The sequence below is a fragment of the Rhinoderma darwinii genome, chromosome 7 (assembly GCF_050947455.1).
Source record: "Rhinoderma darwinii isolate aRhiDar2 chromosome 7, aRhiDar2.hap1, whole genome shotgun sequence".
NCBI lineage: Eukaryota > Metazoa > Chordata > Amphibia > Anura > Rhinodermatidae > Rhinoderma > Rhinoderma darwinii.
In genome coordinates this window covers 46,942,810-46,957,201 of record NC_134693.1, presented here as the reverse complement: position 1 = coordinate 46,957,201, position 14,392 = coordinate 46,942,810, and the positions used below count along the sequence as shown (strand labels likewise).

Sequence of the window (14,392 nt, the reverse complement as noted above, 5' to 3'; positions counted from 1 at the left end):
CACCCTGTTATAGGCTGGTGTACCCTACACAAGATGGCATCCAGGACAAGTACCAATTGATTTGAGGGGTGCAGACCAGTCCTTATAGGTGCTGTGCTGCCCAAATACCTACACATGGAAGTTTTGGTTTCTCCAGGATCTACACAGCAGACTGCACTGCCACAACAACCGTGTCCGCCCATTCCCACTATTCATGCAACGGTCCATTTTCTGCCTCCCGTCCCACAGAGCTGACTGGCTGCTTGGCATAAAGACACAACTCAACTAGATGCACCGCTCCCATTTCTACAGCGCCATCTTGTGTCTGAGGTGAATAATGCAGTATCTATTCCGTTTCTCTCGTTCAATAACCACAACCACCATCCTCTATGAACGCAGACAAATAAACTGTAGCCGTGTTCGGCGGCAACATAAACTATTATCTTGTAAGAGAACACGACAATCTTCCTAAATCTTATACAAAGGAAGTGACTGGATTGAGGAGGAGGCAACCATCTTTGTTATGGGAATATTTTCGTTGTTGTCATCATCGAACAAGGGCGTGAACCGTGCAGTCCGGGCGCCTGCTGATGACGTCACAACAGGGGGAACGGTCTAATTTCAAAAAGTGCCCGGTAAATAAACGGCTGTACGAGGATCGGAAGACGGTGACGGCGGTGTGATGTAAGTGCTGTGGCCTGCGGGTAATCAGCGGAGGGCGGGAGTAATAGGGACCCCTGTAGACCGTTTGTACGTGTGGTATGAATGGCATTTATGACTTGTGCTGCTAGAAGGTTTTGATATGGGCTGTAGTATAGACCGTGTGGGGGCGGGGACCGCCGTGTAATAATGTCAGTGACTATGATGCCGGCGATCAGCTGATCGCTGGGTGCTGTACTCCGCAATGTACAGAAAACGCTTGCTCTTGCTGGCGGTTTATTTTCCCTGCTGCTGCTGTTGTTGTCCATGTTGCCTGTATGGAGCCGACATATTCTACAGCGCTGTACAGAGGTGATCGGTCTCCGATGTGGTTCACCATCTGATTTCCCACATATACACTAGGGCCAATTGTATGTGTGGCAAACGATCATATCTGGAGGAAAGCCACACAAGCCCGAGGAGAACATACAAACTCCATGCAGATGTGAATCCAGGATCCTAATGCTGCAAGGAAGCCGTGCCAACCACCGAGCTGCCGTGCCAACCACCGAGCTGCCGTGCCACCTCATGTAGTAAATACGTGGCCGTGCTGGCTCATAGCGGGTGGTCCTGAGCCGGGTGACCTCTATATGCCCCAGGTAATCATTTTATTGGGTAACACTTTGTGACCACGTTGCCTAATCGCTATGCATGAAACATCTCTGCGGCCTTCAGTGATGGCCTGGTATTCTGGTGTCCGTATGGGCAACAGGTCATTGTGCATGGCAGTAAACCGTATCGGCGAGCAATCCGTAGAGCGATGACACATTGAAGTGCTATATAGGAAATATGTGGGCGATTTACGAAGAATGGTGTTTCATATGACAGTGTTAGGAGGAGATGTGTTCAGACTGCGCCAGTCGTTCTAAATAGCAATCTAGAATTTACATTTATTAAGAGATGCCTGGCGCAGAAACGTTCTTAACTTCCCCCCCTCCGGCCCGGTTCACACAAACGTGTCAGTTTTGCGTCCGCAAAAAAAGTACAGTTTTTCACGCGTTGCCGCTCGGTGTGCCATCAGCGTTTTGTTCTGTGTGGCATCGTTTTTTTATGTCCGTGTTGGTGCACGGTTTTTCATTTATTTTGTTTTCTCTGCATTTCTTTAGTAACTGTTGCGTGAAACACGGACAGCACCCGGATGACGTCCGTGTGCTGTCCATGATTTTCACGCGCCCATAGATTTCACTTGGCACGTGGTCCACAAAAATGGACTAGAATAGGACCTGAAGTGAGTTTCACGCAGCGGAAGCGTGCTGTGTGAAAAATCACGTGTGTCTGAATTGCGTGCGTGTGCTGTCCCATTATTTTTTTTTTTTAACAGCAAGCACACGAACGTATGCAAAATACTCCGTGTGAACATAGCCTTTAAAGAGACTCTGTCACCACATTATAAGTGGCCTATCTCCTATATAAGGAGATGGGCGCTGTAATGTAGGTGACAGTAATGCTTTTTATTTCAAAAAACGATCTATTTTCACAACGTTAGGAGCGATTTTGGTTTATGCTAATGAACTTTCTTAATGCCCAAGTGGGCGTACTTTTACTTTCGACCAAGTGGGCGTTGTACAGAGGAGTGTATGACGCTGACCAATCGGCATCATGCACTTCTCTCCATTCATTTACACTGCACTAGCGATATAGTTATATCGCTATGTGCGGCCTCATACACAAGCCCTAACATTACTACAGTGTCCTGATAATGAATACACATGAAATCCAGCCTGGACGTCATGTGTACTCAGAATCCTGACACTTCTGAATCTTTTTTGTGATTGGCTGCAGGGGCCGCCGCAGCCTGTGATTGGCTGCAGGGGCCGCCGCAGCCTGTGATTGGCTGCAGGGGCCGCCGCAGCCTGTGATTGGCTGCAGGGGCCGCCGCAGCCTGTGATTGGCTGCAGGGGCCGCCGCAGCCTGTGATTGGCTGCAGGGGCCGTCACGTGGGATGAAGCGTCATCCCTGGAGGCCGGCCTTCTGATGTCATCCTGACGTGCGTGACCGCCACTACAGCCTGTGATTGGCTGCAGCGGCGACATGGATGAAACGTCATCACTGGAGGCCGGACAGGAGGAAAGTAAGTATGAAAATTGTAATTTTTTTTTTTATTACATTAAAATTTTAGTTTCTATGCGCCGAGCATGGTACTGTCCAGGGTGCTGAAAGAGTTACCGCCGATCAGTGCAGCCCATTAACTCTTTCAGCACCCTGGACAGTACCATGCTCGGCGCACAGAAACACGGAGTGCACACGGCTGCTAAAACGGACTCGCGGATCTGTCAAAAACGGCCGTGAAAACCGTGCCGGAAGTGTGCACGAGGCCTAATGATGTTCCTTTTTTGCTATAAATTTGTCTATCCAGAAAGTACATAGTCTTTACATAATAATACTGTGTTTTTGTTTTTTTTCATTTTAGACATTGTTATTTTTCATCTTCATCTGATCACTGCAGTTATGGATAAGCTTACTTTTCCTCAATATCCTGCCGCAGAGTTGGTCCCTTATTTTCGACAGAATGTCCTGACAGGCGCTGAAGCTAAAAATTTTACCAAAAACGACATTTACCCTAGCGCCAAGGTATAGTTGTTTCTTATTCCCCTTTTTAATTGTTATTTCCATCTTCTAAAGTGATGGCATTTGCCTAGGATATACCATCACATTATGATCAGTGGGGATTCAACCTCTTGGACCCCACTGTTCCTGAGAATTAATGGGCCGCAGCACTGATTAAACACACCCAGCTGTTCAGGGATCTACAGCATGACCCCATTTACTAAAACAGTGCTGTGGCCCCCTTCATTCTCAGGATCAGTGGGTCTCTCAGAGGTCAGACCCTCATGGATCAAGTAATAGCATATCCTAGCGATATGCCATCACTTTACATGATGGTCATACCCTTTTAATTATCTACTTATGCAGACTTTTATCAAGGTGGTAGTGGGGAGGTTCATCATGGATACTGTTATCTATATCTGTTGTCCGTCCTTTCACTTTTTTTGCGGATGATTGTGGCCTGGTAATTGTGTCACGCGCTATAGGTTCTATTACGCAGCCCTATATGAGCCGTAAAAAACGAGCGCCGATCAACGAGGCAGCTACTTTCACAAGGAGCAATGCTTGGTTATGTATGGGGACGAGCAATCGTTACTATGATCTCTCGTCCCAATGGATTTCTATCATGTCGGCAGAACATCTCCCTGTTTACACAGAGATGTGCTGCCAACGATGATGATAATTTTTGCTGCGTAAATGGGCAGATCAGCTGATGAGCGAGCGTTTTCTTGTTCATCGGCTGATCGTTGCTGTATTTACACAGGGCAATGATCGGGACATATGAACGCTCGTTTGAAAAAATTATTGACTGGTGTAAAAGGGTCTTAAAGAGGCTCTGTCACCACATTATAAGTGCCCTATCTCCTAGATAACGAGATTGGCGCTATAATGTAGGTGACAGTGATGCTTTTTATTTAGAAAAACGATCTATTTTAAACCACTTTATTAGCGATTTTTAGCTTTATGCTAATGGGTTTCTTAATGCCCAAGTGGGCATGCACTCCTCTCCATTCATTTACACAGCAGCATCGTGTTCTTACTAGAATGTGATGTGCAGCCACATACACACACATTAACGTCAATCAAGTGTCCTGATAATGAATACACATGACCTCCAGCCTGGACGTCATGTGTATTCAGAATCCTGACATTTCTGAATCTTTTCTGTGGGATTCCAGCAAGCCACGCGTAATCTCGCGAGATTGCGAGGTAAATGAGATTTTGTTTCCCTAGCTGGAAATCTCACAGAAAAGATTCAGAAGTGTCAGGATTCTGAATACACATGACGTCCAGGCTGGAGGTCATGTGTATTCATTATCAGGACACTTGATTGACGTTAATGTGTGTATGTGGCTGCACATCGTGTTCTAGTAAGAACGCGATGCTGCAGTGTAAATGAATGGAGAGGAGTGTATGACTCTGATTGGTCAGCGTCATACACTCCCCTGTACAACGCCCACTTGGTCGAAAGTAAAAACAGGCCCACTTGGGCATTAAGCAACTCATTAGCATAAACCAAAATCGCTAATAAAGTGGTAAAAATTGATAGTTTTTTAAAATAAAAAGCGCCGATCTCCTTATGTAGGAGACAGGGCTCTTATAATGTGGTGACAGGGCCTCTTTAAAGAGGCTCTGTCACCAGATTTTGCAACCCCTATCTGCTATTGCAGCAGATAGGCGCTGCAATGTAGATTACAGTAACGTTTTTATTTTTAAAAAACGAGCATTTTTGGCCAAGTTATGAGCATTTTCGTATTTATGCAAATGAGGCTTGCAAAAGTACAACTGGGCGTGTTGAAAAGTAAAAGTCCAAGTGGGCGTGTATTATGTGCGTACATCGGGGCGTGTTTACTACTTTTACTAGCTGGGCTTTCTGATGAGAAGTATCATCCACTTCTCTTCAGAACGCCCAGCTTCTGGCAGTGCAGATCTGTGACGTCACTCACAGGTCCTGCATCGTGTCGGCACCAGAGGCTACAGAGGCTACAGTTGATTCTGCAGCAGCATCAGCATTTGCAGGTAAGTAGCTACAGGACCTGTGAGTGACGACACAGCGTGATCTCTGGAGAACACGGCTGTGTCTGCACTGCCAGAAGCTGGGCGTTGTGAAGAGAGGTGGATGATACTTCTATACACAACGCCCAGCTAGTAAAAGTAGTAAACACGCCCCGATGTACGCACCTAATACACGCCCAGTTGTACTTTTACTTTTCAACACGCCCAGTTGTACTTTTGCAAGCCTCATTTGCATAAATACGAAAATGGTCATAACTTGGCCAAAAATGCTCGTTTTTTAAAAATAAAAATGTTACTGTAATCTACATTGCAGCGCCTATCTGCTGCAATAGCAGATAGGGGCTGCAAAATCTGGTGACAGAGCCTCTTTAAGTCTGCTGAATGTTATGATAGTATATGTGATGGGGCATGTTCTTCATAAACGAGTCATAAGGTATATGGAATATTTATTTTCCTGTAGTATATTTTATAGTTGGGTTTTAAAACCCTGCGGTCTCTACATTTTATGCCAAAATCTTTGGTCAGCGGGATGTATGATATTCTGATATGTCTTCATTTACAGACAGAATGGATCCAGAAGCTCTTCATGAGAATTCTGCAGAGAGTGTTCAATGTTGGGGTGGAACAGTTTTATATGGTATGTATTTGTGAAATATTCAAGGCGGTTAATCCCATATCTATGCAATGCCGTAAAGGGAATCCTCTCGGATTATATACTGGATGAATCATCCTGATATTTAGTCAGATTGTGCCCTCATTGGGGAGTATAGAAATCCAATGCAGTATCTTCAGTATTTTCTATGGCTGTTGGCTCGTTAGGGGCTGGCAGCACAACCCCCTCCGCCCAATATTTATATGCTAAAGCAGGACAACTTTAGGTTCTGTTCACACTTTGCTGTCAAATACCAGAAACCTGACAGACCCCATTCAAGTGTTTTATTTCAATTTGTTGTAAAACATCCATCACAGCATTATGGCTTCTGTTATACGCCGTTAGTTTTATAGCTAGATCTAGTACTGATCTGTTGGTTTAGTATTTTAGTTCATTTTAGAATAAGAGAAATTGCATTTCTGTTTACGTCTAGAATAACATAAAATGTATACGTTGCAGGTACCAATGGATCTGGACATTCAGTACCCACATCTGATGGAAGGTTTCTCTCCTGTGGCTCATATTTTGAAACTCATGTATGTATAACATTTTGTTACATTTTAGGATGATAACTGTAAAAGTAGATTCCCGATTTGTACGTGGGCACAGAAAACCTATACAAATGGTCCCTTGAGTTACAATATTTTCGAGTTCTAGTGGCCTTTCCTAGGCCATCATAACTAAAAACTTTATTAACTTAAAATATCACAGGCAGTGCTTGTGTGCGACGCAAAAAGTTTGACTGGAAGATCCATCCATCAGCATTGCCGTTTTACTAGACAAACTGCTTGTTTGTCTTTTTTGGACGTCCCAGAACAAATTAATATTGTAACTTGCGGGGACCATTGTCGAGATGGAGAAGGGTACAAAATGCTCCCAGATTTAAAGAGAACCTGTCATGGGTTCGTGTTTTTTTTTTTTTTTGTTTTTTTTTTAAACCACATACCTCCTTTTATTCCTGGCATCCTCTTGATTCCAACACTGTCATTTTTGTTTTCTTTGGTCCTCCCGTTGTCCCACTACAGCGCTTGCTCCGACTGGTGCCTTATATGCTAATTTTAAGTAAAGGTACAGAGGAGACCACCTTGTTTCTCCTCAGTAGCCATTGCCTCCATCACTGTGATGCTGTCTAATCCGAGCGGGTCTTCTGCGTCACTGAGGCTGCCGCTCTGATTAAGGCAATGCCTACTGAGGAGAGATAAGGTCGTCTCCTCTCTGGACCTTTACTCAAAATTGGCATATTAGGTGCCAAATGGAGCAGAAGCTGTACCGGGACAATGGGCGGGCTAAAAGAAATAAAAAAAATCGAAATTATAGCGCTGGAGACTGAATAAGGAGAGGTATGTGGTTTAAAAAAAATAACGGATCCTCATTTAACTGATCTCTCAGAAGTTCATAGGGAAAGCTAATTTAAAATATTTTTCTATATCTGCCGGTAACCAAGTTGTTTTTATTTTATCTGAATAATAAAGGGCCCGTTTCTTACCGATGTGCCTCATATATGACTTTCACCCATCTGACGTCCTGAATCCAAGTAAGTGTCATTAGTGGTAGTAAATTGGTTACGTTGACCGCAGTATGTAGAGTTTGCCGTTGACTTGGCAAAAAATGTCTCTTGTGTTTAGAAGGGAAGCGGACGATTTACTTGTTGAGTGGAATTGTGAACTTCCTCCATTTCAGGGATACCCGAAAAGAGATCTACATATCATTCTGTCGTAATTTCGTAAGTAAGAAGTTCTTTACGCATTTAAATTTCTGCTGCTGTCACCTAAGATCTTTCGTTTGTCACTGATGACGTCACTATCGTTTCTAGAAATCAGCTTTGGACAATATAAACCAGCAACAGAAAACTAATCAGGAGTTGGAGGCTAAAATTGAAAAACTCACGTAAGTGTTTGCTGCTTTTAAAAGGTATTTCCTTCTGGGGGGGGGGGGGGGGGGACGGACATAAGTATCTTACAGTATATGCTGCTCACCTTGCGTGTAAGCTCTTTAAATAAGCAAATGTTTCCGGTGAATTCCTGGTTGAGAAGTGCAGATGCATTGTCACATGACCACAACATCCAATGCCTGTAAACTGTCATTTTGTTTCGTCCAGTGATGTAACTTTCCATGGCAGTTATTGGATGACTCAGTCACGTGACATCACTAAAGGCAGAGTGTCACGTGACCCTCAGCAGCATATGAAGGAATTCCTGTGATAAATATAATGGGGCAGATTTACTAAAACTGTCTAAGTTTTAGACCGTGTAAACTTCAACAAAGCAGCCAGAAAATGCACCAACTTGATCATAGTTGTGTATGCTGTGTGAAAAATGTGTCGCATCTAACTAGAAACTTTTTTTTTTATTTTTTAATACCACCCCTTGGTTGGCTTAGTTTCTGTTTTTTTTTTTTTTTTTTTTTTTTTTTTGCGCCCAAATTTTTGCAGCATTTTGTTGAGCAGTCATAAAAATAAAAAAAAGCCACTAAAACAATCAATAAATCTGGTGCATAGCACGTACGCCGGGGTTCTGACTCCATTTGAATACTAAATCTGTTGTATTGTGTTCTTGTTTTTTTTTTTTTGTTTTTTTTTATGTCTGATTACCGAACAGACGGGTTGCTCGGTTTTGCAAAAGTGAAACAAATATATATATATATAACTAAATACTTTTATTTTTCCCCTTAGGACTGTCCCACCTGAACAACAAGCAGAGTTCAAAGCACTTTCCAGTGATATTCATGATCTGCAGCAATCAATAAGCCAGGAATATCGTGCAAAAGATGTGAGTCGCCCCTAATGTAGTTTTGTGTGTGTGTGTTTTTTTTATTAATAGATATTCAGAGCACTGTTTGCTCAGTTTGGTTAGAATAAATGTATATTATTTCCTGGACTAATTTAGTACCCAGTAACCGAGTTAATGATGCCATTGCCTGCATGTTATGTTCTAAATAATTGTTTATGAAAAGTGTGGGATTAAGGGGTCATATTATGGGCTAACCACTAATATGGGTATAGTAGTACCGTGGGCCCAATTTAAAGAGGCTCTGTCACCAGATTCTCAAATCCCTATCCTATTGCATGTGATCGGCGCTGCAATGTAGATAACAGTAACGTTTTTTTGTTTTTTTTTTTAAAAACAAGCATTTTTGGCCAAGTTATGACCATTTTTATATTTATGTAAATGGGGCTTTCTAAAGTACAACTGGGCGTGTATTGTGTATGTACATCTGGGTGTTTTTACTTCTTTTACTAGCTGGGCGTTGTGAATAGAAGTGTATGATGCTGACGAATCAGCATCATCCACTTCTCTTCGTTACCACCCAGCTTCTGGCAGTGCAGACACACAGCGTGTTCTCGAGAGATCACGCTGGGACGTCACTCACTTCCTGCCCCAGGTCCTGCATCGTGTCGGACGAGCGAGGACACATCGGCACCAGAGGCTACAGTTGATTCTGCAGCAGCATCAGCGTTTGCAGGTAAGTAGCTACATCGATTTACCTGCAAACGCCGATGCTGCTGCAGAATCAAATGTAGCCTCTGGTGCCGACACGATGCAGGACCTGGGGCAGGAAGTGAGTGACGTCACAGCGTGATCTCTCGAGAACACGCTGTGTGTCTGCACTGCCAGAAGCTGGGCGTTCTGAAGAGAAGTGGATGATACTTCTCGTCACAACGCCCAGCTAGTAAAAGTAGTAAAAACGCCCCGATGTACGCACATAATACACGCCCACTTGGACTTTAACTTTAAACACGCCCAGTTGTACTTTAGAAAGCCTCATTTACATAAATATAAAAATGGTCATAACTTGGCCAAAAATGCTCGTTTTTAAAAAATAAAAACGTTACTCTTATCTACATTGCAGCGCCGATCTGCTGCAATAGGAGATAGGGGTTGCAAAATCTGGTGACAGAGCCTCTTTAAGAAACTAATTAGCATAAATCTAAAATTGTTCATGACTTGCTCAAAAATGATCGTTTTTCAAAATAAAAACCACTGCTGTTATCTACATTACAGCGCCGATCAGATTATGTAGGAGACAGGGCACTTATAATCTGGTGACAGAGCCTCTTTAATGTTCTACAATTGGAAAACAACACTCTTGTAGTAATTGATATCCTTATCTTGTCTTTTATAGATAGTCCTCCAGGAAAAGATTGCACATCAAAAAGCAGAGTTTGCCGAAAAAATGAAAAAACTGGTAAGTACCATTCTAAGGGAGGGCAAAAAAAATGACGCCTGAGGGTTGATTTGTTGCTTTGGATAATATCTCAACCTCTTGTCCTTTTAGCACTGGTTTTTATACATGGGACCCGATGTCTTCACATTTACCATCACTCTTTAACCAATCCTCTCTATATACTGATCCTTCTTAAGTCCAATCTCTGTCTGCACTGTAGAGATTTTTTATTTTGTAACAGTGTTTTACTATCTGGCTAAAATATGTCCCTTTTGCTTCAGAACGAACACAAGCTTACTATTGCCACCATGAAAGAAGAACAAGAGCGCATGAAAACCCAGATAGTGGAATCCCCAGAGCAGCGCAAGAATAAAACGGAGAGGATGAGAGAAAATGTCCACAGACTGAAGCAAGCACGGGTAAAATACTGTATTGGGAACTTTACAGCAGCCACATCTTGGCAAATCTCTGATCCAGTCAAATATGAAAACATTTTTATAAAAAAAAAAAAAGTAGCCTATATGAGTCCCTACGAGAAGCAAGGAAAGCCTGATAGCCTTGGTAGTTTAGTGGGATAAACATCAGGACGTCCATTTCAGCTGTATCTGGCAAAATCTGCTGCATTATTAAAGCCTTAGCGGAGCGTTCACATGTAGCAGATTTTCTGTCTAGATTTACAGAAGGAAAATTTGCAGCGGAATAGAGTAGCAGCAAAGTGGATGAGATTTGAAGGAATGTCATCCATACGCTGCAGACTTTTTTTTTTTTTTTTTGCAGAAATTGACCAGGGGTCAAATTTTGAATCTTCAGAATGTCCATTCCTGTTGCGGATTTTCCTCTTTGACTTCCGTACGGAAGTTCAAAACCACAATAAAACACAATTGTTGTGGATTACCTGTGAATCTGCATGTCTAGATCATAAAAATAACTGAAAATAAATCCAGTACGTGTGGACTAGTCCAGTTGCTTTAAACCCCAGGCAATCGCCTGCAGGGAAAATGCAGGATTATATGTTCACACGGAGTCTGCCAGAGGGGGGAGCCTTTTTTTGGGAACCCCCTTCAATGATGTCCATTTGCCCTGGAAGTGTTATTTCCTTAGTAACTTTTCATGACTGTATATCTGTAGGTATTCTATAACCGCCCCTGCGTGTCATCTGTCCTTTTTTTAAATTGAAGAAAACTTATTTTAACAGCAAGAAACAAGTGAAAAATGTGATCATTATCGGGAGAGAGTGACTGTGGCCTGTCTGTGGCAGTCCGATGTGCAAGCTTATAATAAGAAGCTGCGTAGTATCGAGAACAACCTGGAGATTAACAGGAAGATCCTTGAAGAGGTAATTACTCCAAACGTGTTTACGTCTGAATTTATGTTGATCTGACATGTAATGTCTAAGTTTCTTTCGTGTTGAAAGTGTTGGATTTGGCATCTAGAATTTCGAGGCAATGAATGACTTTTTTTTTTTTTTTTTTTTTTTTTTTTTACTCCCCTAGTCTAGGCAAAAAGAAGAGCAAATTGTAAATAAAAACCTGGAGCTGAAGTCCATCGCTAATGAAGAAACACAGTTAAAAAGAAGTATCCAGATAAAGAAAGAGAAACTGGCAAAAATGGATATTAAGAATCAGAAGAAACAAGAGGACTTTGATCAGCGAAAGAACGAGATCTTAGAGTACGTATTATTTCCTGTCGCTACGTTATGCAGTTCGGTGAATAACCTGAATGTTGGCCAAGAAAAAGTTAGACTTTCGAACAACCTACAGATTGACAACCCCAATGGCCGTCACTTGGGATCTTCTCACAAGTCGCCATGTGTCGCCTTAAGCTGGATGAGTTAGGCTGCAATTGTGCCAAATTTAACACACTGGTGCATCTGGTCGCATCTGACACCCTTCTTCTTTTTACAAAGTATTTACGGTACATGCTTATCCTCAGTCTCGTTTACATGATACCACAAATTTTTGACTTCATTATGGCGCACACCAGTAATCTGGTGCAATGTACAAATCCATGTAGCCGTATCCCTGTTTCTAGACCCTTTTGAAAGTGTCTATCGAGGTACAAAAAGTGACCAATTCTGGCTCGCTATGAGTAGTAAATCTGCTTCTACGTGTTGGAATGGTAAAATTGTTAATTTATATCTCATTTACGCAGGATCTGTAGTCGCATTCAAGAGAAGAGACAGGCTGTGCATGGACGGGTGTCACAGGTTCTTCAAGAAATCCAACAAACCAGCAACAAGAAAGATCTGCTCCTTGAAGCAGCAGAAGAGGAGAAGAAAAAGTATCAAGTAAGATCATTGGTTTTTAATTTGACTTGTCTTTTATAATTGCATATTTCACAATCTCCTCGTTCAGTCCCAGATTGTTGTCTTCCTCTTAAAATAATCAATACCACCACTATGTGATAGAGGTAGCTTACTGAGGACGTCTTTATACTGGTCCTCTTTAATAATAAGGCCGTATGCTATAAACTTCTCTGACAGACAGAATTATATCATTCAACTATATGGCTGTGGGAAGGGAAGCAGGAGATTTAGTACTGTAGATCAGAAAAACCAAGCTATGACTCCTACAAATATACACCAAGTCCTTCTTAAAAGGTATAGTGGCGGAGACCTGCACCTTGTTTCTTTCCTACTATGCATACAGAACCGCTGTTGTATAGCACAGATACAGCCTAATGAATACAGAGCTATTTATCTCAACTTGCGTATAGCTGTTTCAGACTTATTAGCCTTCATCAGTGCGAGATATGGAAACCACGGCTCTATACAGGTAGGGCCTGGGGAGTGCTAATCCAAGTCGGGTAGCAATGAATAGGGCTAAAAGATACCAAATACCCCTTTGCTCAAACCATTTGGTATACACGAAGACTAGATTAACAGTGTATTCAGACCCCTTCACATTTCCATTTTATGTTACAGCTTCATTCTATTTTGTTTTTCTCATGAATTCACACACAATACCTTATAATGATAAAGCAATACCAAGTTTGTAGAGGTTTGTTCAAATTACTGTATTGTGAAATCACACTGAAGTTTGGGCCTAAAAAGCAAATTCTATTTAGTGTGTATTCACATGTCTCCTGCTTATAAACCGCACACCACAACTACACTTTTTTTTTGCCGCAAATTGTGTGTTTTGTTTTTTTTAAATGAAATGCGTGATTTTAATTTGCCGGTTCGCTCGCGATGCACACTACTACCATATGTAACAATTACAGTTGGAGGATCACTCTATTAAGCAAAGCCCTATCTTCTGTTGACCTTCCTTATAATATCTGCCCTGATCATGATATCCCTTCCAATTTTCTCCTTTCTAGGATGTTATGACAGGTTTTAGAAATGCACTGGAGAAATACCATGACAGCTTGCAAAAAACATCTGATCGCAGTGCCGAGCGGAGAAGAGAAAAAGTAGCTGAGCTTAATCGGAGGCTGAGCCGACGATAGAAATGTTACTTTCGTGTTAGCTTCACCTATGTTTTTAAATGTCGTGTGTTTTTTTTTTATTTTCTGTTTTTCCTTCGTTCTAAATATTTCATTTATTAAACAATAAATACCAATACATTTACAAAGCTGATCTATAGCTCATCTCCTTACACCAGACATTGTAATGGCAAAAATATACAACTAAAAGGCAAACTTAAGTTGTATCATCGTCACATATGGGAATATGGATGGTCTAAGTGCCCATGTGAGGAAACGCCAGGAACTGCGGACATACGCTGAATATCCATTCTAATGCTATAGATTTTCTTGCTAAGAACAGTCTTTTTTTTTTTTTTGGAGGAAAAAGACCGGATCTAAGGTCACGACCTAGGTATGTAGGTGAACAGAGCCGGAGATTGATATATACCAACTAAGGGGAAGCGGGATATAACTTGTGTCACATATCACTGGTGACTGGACAGGATTGTCTTCACCATGTAATGGGCTTCTATATAGAGGAATAATGCACTTTATATGACCAAAAGTATGTGAGTACCCTACAATAATTAAGTTTAGGTGTTTTAGTCACTCATTGCAAGAAGGTATATAAAATCAAGCACACAGCCATACAATCTCCCTAGACAAATTTCTAGTAATATGTCAGTAGGGTGCAACTCTTTGCCACACGTCAGTAAAAATTGAAATGGTGACTATTGTGAAGTGGAAACGTATAAGGGTATGTTCACATGGGCTATTTGAAGCAGTTTTTCGGGCCGTAAACGGCACAAAAAAACGGTTAAAAAAATATGTGGGCTGAACGCCTCTAAACATCTGCCCATTGATTTAAATGGGAAAAACTGTTTCGTTCCCACGGGGCATTTTTGGCGCGTAAAAAAGGTGCATGTC

At 41.9% G+C, this 14,392-nt stretch overlaps 1 protein-coding gene across 2 annotated transcripts; it reads left to right on the top strand.

Annotated features, from left to right (window-relative positions):
* Positions 1-343: 343 nt before the first annotated feature.
* NUF2 (NUF2 component of NDC80 kinetochore complex) lies at positions 344-13,632 on the top strand. 2 transcript variants are annotated; one of them, XM_075833333.1, is made up of 15 exons: positions 344-663; positions 1,042-1,277; positions 3,089-3,249; positions 5,804-5,878; positions 6,353-6,429; positions 7,366-7,427; positions 7,519-7,616; positions 7,707-7,780; positions 8,565-8,661; positions 10,016-10,078; positions 10,339-10,476; positions 11,253-11,393; positions 11,551-11,726; positions 12,209-12,344; positions 13,379-13,632. In XM_075833333.1, the coding sequence occupies exons 3-15, from the start codon at positions 3,127-3,129 to the stop codon at positions 13,505-13,507; spliced, it is 1,389 nt and encodes a 462-aa protein (XP_075689448.1). In that variant the 5' UTR covers positions 344-663; positions 1,042-1,277; positions 3,089-3,126; the 3' UTR covers positions 13,508-13,632. The 2 variants fall into 2 exon arrangements, with proteins under 2 accessions (XP_075689448.1, XP_075689447.1); XM_075833332.1 differs by lacking the exon at positions 1,042-1,277 and having other exon boundaries at positions 345-663.
* The last annotated feature ends 760 nt before the right edge of the window (positions 13,633-14,392 follow it).